We start from the raw sequence: 7,350 nt of genomic DNA on the forward strand, positions 1-7,350 counted from the left end.
GTCACTTAGAAGCAGTGGGGTCTGTGGCCAGGGTTGTGAGCTGGCTGCTTTCACCGTTGGTCCTCTGAGCACAGTTATGGTTTTCCCTTTCTCAGCTGGTTTCAAACCTCCCACCCCTAGCAGATCTCTGGCCAGTTCCTGTCCCTCACACACTTCTCTTTCCCCTCCTGCAGGAGACAGAGGAGCTGGAGGAGGAGAAGTCAGGCCTGCAGAAAGAGATCGCTGAGCTGCAGAAGGAGAAGGAAAAGCTGGAGTTCATGCTGGTGGCCCATGGGCCCGTGTGTAAGATCAGCCCCGAGGAGCGCCGATCACCCCCTGCCTCTGGGCTGCAGCCCCTGCGTGGTGGGGGCGGTGGAGTGGGTGCCGTGGTGGTGAAACAGGAGCCTCTGGAAGAGGACAGCCCCTCATCCTCGTCAGCCGGGCTAGACAAGGCCCAGCGCTCTGTCATCAAGCCCATTAGCATTGCTGGGGGCTTCTACGGGGAGGAGCCCCTGCACACCCCCATCGTGGTGACCTCCACGCCTGCCATCACTCCGGGCACCTCGAACCTCGTCTTCACCTACCCCAGCGTCTTGGAACAGGAGTCGCCTGCGTCACCCTCCGAGTCCTGCTCCAAGGCTCATCGCAGAAGCAGTAGCAGTGGGGACCAGTCATCGGACTCCTTGAACTCCCCCACCCTACTGGCTCTGTAACCCAGCTCCCAGGGGGTCCTCGTCTCTGCCTCCTTCCCAGGGACCAGCACCTTCAAGTGCTCCAGGGCCGTGAGGCCAGGAGGGGGACCCTGCCAGAGAGCTTCCCAGCTTGAGGGAGACCTAGGTGGGTTTGGTGGTGAGGCGCCGGAGGGCTTCAGCAATCTCTTAGAAGTCACAGGACCTCCTCCCTCGTGCATCCTGCAAAGCAAATCCTGTTTCTTGAAAAGCCTTGGAGAACTTGGTTTGGTGGACTCAGGCATCTCTCCAGCTTCTGAAGAGCCTGCAGCGGGTGTGGACCAATCCTGTGCCATTGTTACGCTGCATCTCTGGAGTGACGGTGTCCTTCCCCACCCTGCCCGGCATGCTCAGTGCCTTTTGGTTTCACCTTCCCTCTCTTCACCCCTTCCTCCCCCCCAGTGTCAATTTCACTTCCTCTTGGTTTTTATCAAATTTGCCATGACATTTCATCTGGGTGGTCTGAATATTAAAGCTCTTCATTTCTGGAGATGGGCAGCAGGTGACGGACTCTTCTGCTGGGGCTGACTTGTCCAGAAGGGGACAGTCAATGTGCAATACAGAACCTTCCCTCCCTTGACACTCCTCGGTCCACCACCATCTCCAGGACCACCAGCAGGGCTCCCTGAGCTCTCAAGGAAATGCTGCCACCGCTGGGAGGCTCCGAGGACCCTTCCTCCCCATCCTCGGAGACAACTTTTTGGAGGAGCGGCTTGGCCAGAAAACAGGGTGTGAGTGAGACAGCCGGGGCGCAGGTTGGGCTTGCCAAATGCCTAATTACCAGGGCAGGAATAGTGCCAACAAGCCACGCAGGTGTCCTAGGCAGCTTCCCTTACCTGGTGTCTTGAGCAGGACGTCTCCTATAATTACTGCCTCGCCATCCTGCCCCTGGACCCTTCTCTCTAGACCAGGGAGGCGTCCCTCCCTAGGAACCACATGTCGCTCCAGGTCCCTACTGGCTCTGCCCTACCCCAGCCTGGCTTTCGGGGTGACGCCACCCACGGAGATTTAATGAGCGTGGGCCTGGCCCCTCCCCAGATTGCTGCCAGGTGGCCCTTCCGGAAGCCTCAAAGGCACTTTTGCAGTGGATGGAAAGGTAGGGGAGGAAGGAGGGAGGCAGAGTGGGATTTGCATCTCAGTGAGATGCCAGGCCTTTTCTACCTTCTGTGGTCCCCTACAATCTGATGGAGTGCTTTCTTTTTTATATACTCCGTCCCCCACAGTGCTCTGCAGGTCCGGCCAGCCAGCTGTGAACCGCTGGCCCAGAGCTGTTGCTAAGGCTTGGGGCTTACATGCCATTCCTGGGGGCTGCTGAAATCAGATAAGATGTATTGCTTCCCACTGCTGGAGAGGTGCCCCCTTCCTGTGGGGTGGGGAGTGGGGAGTCCCCGACCTCCTGCAAGAGCACAGCTCAGCATGGTCCCTGCTTCCCACCCCTCTGAGCCTTTCCCTCCTGAGGGCATAGCTCTGGCTGACCCTCTAGGATTGGCCTCTGCTGGGCTAGTGCCCTGGGGGAGACCCCGCTGTTGTGATTCAGCTCTAGAGATCATTGTATGATAATTTAAAATTATATAGATATTATTTAAATCAAACCCAGTGGGGGTTAAATTTCAAAGTTCGTCTGGGGGAGGGGAGAGAGAAAGAGATTGAGAGAGCGCTGTGACGCGTTAGCAGGCCTCAGAGCTGGTCCTTCCTGCCCATCCCCTCTCCATGCACTAGAATGGAACACGGAATGGAGCAGCAGATGCTCCAGATATACAGCCCGCTATGACCTGAAGGGATGCTTGGAAGGTTAGGCCATGCAGAGAGTGGAGATTTAAAAAAAAAAAAAAAAAGGATTTTGTCCAAAAATCCCTTAAAAATGTTATTTCCCACATTCCTTGGCTATGAGGCTGCCCTCCAGGTTTCCCAGAGGTTCTGGGAGGGGCACTCCTTATTAGATTGGGCAATTGAGTTTCTGGCATCTTTGATTAATTGAAGACACAGAAGTCAGCCAGGAATAGCAGGAGGTGGGCAAAGAAAACCGGGGTGTGCTCAGCTCTGAAAGGCTTAATCATCTCAAGAGGTATTTGTGGCCAATTGCGAGCTATTTGCTTCTTTTCTGCATATATATACATATATATTTGCATATATATGTATACATATTTCTTAAATGAAGCTGCTTTGGTGTTTTATTTCTAAAAGACCCTTTGTGTCCCACTTTGCACAGCACTGATCCCAAGGCAGGACACAGTCTGTGACTCGGGGCCAGGCTGGACATTCCTGAGACAGTTTGGCTGTTGTTCAGATTTCAAGCTGTGTTGGCTTTGGGACCAGCAGAAGGCCAAAATCTACCAATCCATAGGCCTTTAGAAGCCTCTAAGCTGTCCCCTTCAGGACTCTCTGGCTTTGTTCTAGGAGGTAGTGTTTGGCTTCCCCAAAGCCAGAGGTTATTTGGGGAAGGCTGAATATTCACCCTTAACTCATGAGCACGTCTTTCTTTTCTTCTTCTGGCTTGTTCTCTGAGTTCATGCACACACACCATTGTTCAGAATTACCAGACGCCAGGCCTGCTGCTTTCTCCTCCGTGGCTCCAACTAAAGGAACAGCTGCAGTGGGGGTGCCTTTGTGCTTGGGCTGGAAACTGCTGTGCTTCTCCTGTGTTCCCAGCCGTGAGGCAGCTGGTGTGAACTCCAGTTGGGCTGCAGGCAGCTCTGGGACGGCATAGGGCAGGCACTCCTTGACAAGCTAGTATGCACCACACAGTCCTCTCTGCCACCTGGCTGGCCTCTCTGGGATCAGTCCTCTTCCTGGCTGAGTGGTTGGGGACAGCTGCTGACACAGGAAAGAGAGGAGATCCCAGGTGAAGCTTAGGCAACTGCTGGAGCCAGCTGTAAGCAGAGAATTCACGGGGGGAGTTTTCAGAAAGAAATCATTGTTCTGCCTGTGAGAAAGGCCAGGTGTGTCCACCATGGCCAGTCAAACAAACAACTCAGCCAAGAGCCATCAGAGGCTACTGCTTCCTTTTTCTCAGGCTTTGGGGAAGAGTCTCTGCTCTGCTCCCACTTGGCTCTGAGTCGAAGGGAGGGCTCAACCCATAAGCATTGGAACTTCTCTCCCCTTACCTTGATGGACCAGCAGTGCTTCTGCAATCTCACCATTTCTCTTTCCGGTCGGTCTCCTTCTGGATCAGATATCACATGGCCCCTTTAAGAAGGAAAGGAATAAGCACCTACTCTGTGCCAGGCACTGTGTTAGGCACTTTTTGTAAATATACCCTCTTTAGGATAAGACTAAGGGATGAGGGTATCCCCTATTTAAGGCCCCCAAGTAATGGATGAATGAAAACACTTGGAGGTGAAAAGGTCTTTCTTCAAAGATCTGAGGCAAGATTGCCTTCAATCTGAGGTTGGTTCTCAAAGACACCCCCCTCCCCATATCCTCCTGCCTCCAGACTTCTGTTCCCTCTCCCTCGTGATGTGCTCCTTTGCACTCCTCAGATGGTTGGAGGGGTAATCTGAGTCCTTATAGAATTTGTGGACCAATAGGATATGTGACGTGTGTAACTTTCTTTTTAAAACTTAAGTAAAGGGGTCTTGCTACTTTCTGCTTGTTGAGTCTTCTTGGCATTCATCTTAAAAGCCAGCATCTCACTATTTATTGACAGGTTGGATGTGTGCGTGCGTGTGTGTGTATGTGTGTGTACATTTCCAGGTGTGCCTCTTGCTACTTTTAAAAATTCAGTCATCCCACTACTAATTTGACATCTTTTCATGCTTCTAGTGTTTTGGCCATACATCAACAGAGGGCTTTCATTTTCCAATGCTGATGTGTTCAGGAAAGGCTGGGTCAAATTTTGAGTGGGGGATAGGAAGGGGAGGGGGAGAAGAAATTGACATTTATTTTATTATTTATTTAAAATGTTTACATCTTTGTGTTGTACCAAGCCTGATGAGAAACAGCATTAAAATACTCGGTTCCTCTCTCCCTCTCTTTCTTCATTTTTTAAAAAAAATTTAGGCTAATGATGCTTTTTTTGTTTCTAAAATGATTTGTGACATGTGCTGTATAAACTGTATAAAATGGTTCTGTTTTTAAAGATGGATTGTCATTCCTCTGGGGACAGTGGTCACCAAAAAGTCTACATTGTAAGAGAATACAAGGAAAGATCCTGCCCTGTTCCTCAAAAATTATTTTCTCTGTATGATTAAAAGTTTATTCCATTTATTTTAGTTTGTGGTTACTTGATGTGGAGGAAGAAAATATTCGCCTTTGTATAAAGAATAGGTATCAGGGTGTCTTTTCAGCAGTGAGAGATGTATATATCGTATTTTGGTATATAGTGGAAAAGCATAAGCTCTGTGCATCTGTATTTGAGATATGTCAATGATGTGGAGTAAAGTCTGCTATAAGATTCTGGAGGCAAACAAGTTGTACAAGATTCCTATAGCTCTACGGGGAATTGAATTACCTTTCTGAGCATCTTCTTTTCTTCTTCTCCTTCTCCTTCTTCTTCTTTAAGTATTGGTGAAATGGTTCCATTGGAAAGGCTTCCAAATAGGCCTCTCCAAGCAGGACCACAAGCTCAAAAGTCTTTGTATAGCTTTGAAAATTGAGGAGTAGCTCTGCTCTGAAGCATTTCTGGTGGTGTTTTCTGTTGTTGTTTTGTTTTGTTATTTTACTGTAATACAAGCCTACAGTATTTGCACTAAAGAAAGCTTGTTAGACAAAGCTTGCTGCTATGGAAGAAAGAACATATTAAAACCTTTTTTTTTTTTTTTTTTTTGGTTAGCTTTTCCACTTTCAATTGAGTAGTTTTTGTAGAATAAAATGAATTAAGATTGAAGAGCCTCTGATGGTTGGTTTATTCCATCCTTCCCCCCCCCCCCCCCCCCACCTCTCCTGTCACTTCTCTTTTTCTTCTAGACTTTTCTATTTTTGGCCTTGGGGATGGAATTGGTCTCTCTGGTGGATGGGCAAAGCAGGGAAATGGCTCTGCTGGAGCCTCTTTCTGCAACAGGGTGAGGTGGGCCAGTGGTTGGCATGTAATGCTGCCCCGACTCCTTTCTCCTGCTTGTCCCCTTGACCCTCTTTCAACCCCTCCTAATCCTGTTCCCCCTTCTCAGGGCCTCTCAGCTAGCTGCCAACTACTGCCAAGGTATGAGCCAATAAAAGTTCAAGGTCCTGTCCCTTCCTGGGGGTATTTTGTTCAAACAGGTTGGCTCTGGAAACCCAAGGATCTTCAAAGAACCAATTAAATGTATCGCTAAGATTGTCCAGGTGAGCAAATGAGATCATGTGCGGGAAGGGCCTCTGAAAAAAACGGAGGCATGCACATAAGTGGATGATCCCATCTCCAGATTTTCTTCCTGAAGAGACCCAGGTTGTTAGATGAGGAACTGAGAGGTGTCAGCCCAGACCCCATTGCCCAGGGTAAAGGGAGCACATCTGTTCAGGGCCGCTCTTCCCTTGCAGCGTAGATGATAGGGAGGCAGAGCTATCGTGAGTTCATGCTTGTAGCGGTTGGCAGCTGGCTGAGAACTGGCCCCTGACGTTGCACCGGTCACTGCAAATCTGCTTCGGAGGAGTTTGGTGTGCGGGCCTCATTCTCTGGAGGACCTGAGAGCATGGGACTGGGAATCAGATGAGCCCTAAATCCCCAGCCTGTGGCCACTACTCAGTGGCTGTTGAGTTCTGAAGAAAGCCATTTAACTGCTCTGAGCCTTTGTCTCCATGTCTGGAAGGGGGGAGGGTAAAGAAGGTACAATAAGAGGAGGATGAGGGTAGCCCCTCCTTTCCTTCCTGAGAGGGCTGGGCCCTGTGGGACAGGGCACTCAGAAGTTTCAGTGCCCGGCCTTCTAGGAACTTCTTCTGCCCAAGCAGACACCACGGAAAGACGTGTCTGTGTTTTTCTGCACGGAGGCTGTGTCCCCCGGTTGCAGAAGTGTCAAGGATTGCTGGGAACATTCACACGCTTCTGTCGGCTTCAGGGACTATGCTGCCTGGGGAGCAGCCTGTGCTCACATGTCTCCGCGTGCCTCTCATGCCTTGGCACTTCCATGACACCTTCCATCTTCCACTAAGACTTCAAAACCTCCCTCGTTTAAATTTCCACCTCTTTGTCCACATGGCAATTAGAGAGGTCGATGATTGCAGGCACTTACGAGGTGGAGTCCTATGCCTCTTTGGGCAGCTATAAATGCCTTAAAAACATCTGGACAGATTTTCAGGTTTTTAAAATCTTTTTAAAAAGCTTTATTTGAGAGAAAGAACAAGGGGTGCAGAGGGAGTGGGAAAGTCTCAAGCAGACGCTGTGCTGAGCACAGAGTCCAATGCAGGGCTCGATCTCACAACCCTGAGATCATGACCTGAGCCAAAACCAAGAGTTGGATGCTTGACTGATGGTGCCATCCAGGTGCCCCCACCCCGCTTTTTTTTTTTTTTTTTTGAGAAAAACAGTAAGGGGCCACCACCATTGGGTCCCTAGACCTACCAGGGTCTGCGGGAGAATTTTGTAGTCACTGCTAAATCTAGGCTATCCTGGTTCAAACCCTATTGAGTGACTTGGGTTGATAGTAAGCTGTCCTGATGACATGCCCAGCAAAGTTGGAGTTTCAAGGATTAGTTAGCATCCTCTCCCCTGGAAAAATATGTTGGTGACAGA

General features: G+C 49.9%; 1 protein-coding gene across 3 annotated transcripts in view; it reads left to right on the forward strand.

The window, feature by feature from the left end:
- The window catches only part of FOSL2 (FOS like 2, AP-1 transcription factor subunit), a 24,884-nt gene extending 19,352 nt beyond the window's left edge, over positions 1-5,532 (forward strand). For all 3 annotated transcript variants that reach the window (XM_025454301.3, XM_035700475.2, XM_025454302.3), the window contains one exon: positions 174-5,532. In XM_025454301.3, the coding sequence (XP_025310086.1) occupies positions 174-692 (519 nt within the window). In that variant the 3' untranslated portion in view covers positions 693-5,532. The remainder of the gene's footprint in view (positions 1-173) is intronic.
- The last annotated feature ends 1,818 nt before the right edge of the window (positions 5,533-7,350 follow it).

This window comes from Canis lupus, chromosome 17 (genome assembly GCF_003254725.2).
Source record: "Canis lupus dingo isolate Sandy chromosome 17, ASM325472v2, whole genome shotgun sequence".
In the NCBI taxonomy this organism is placed as follows: domain Eukaryota; kingdom Metazoa; phylum Chordata; class Mammalia; order Carnivora; family Canidae; genus Canis; species Canis lupus.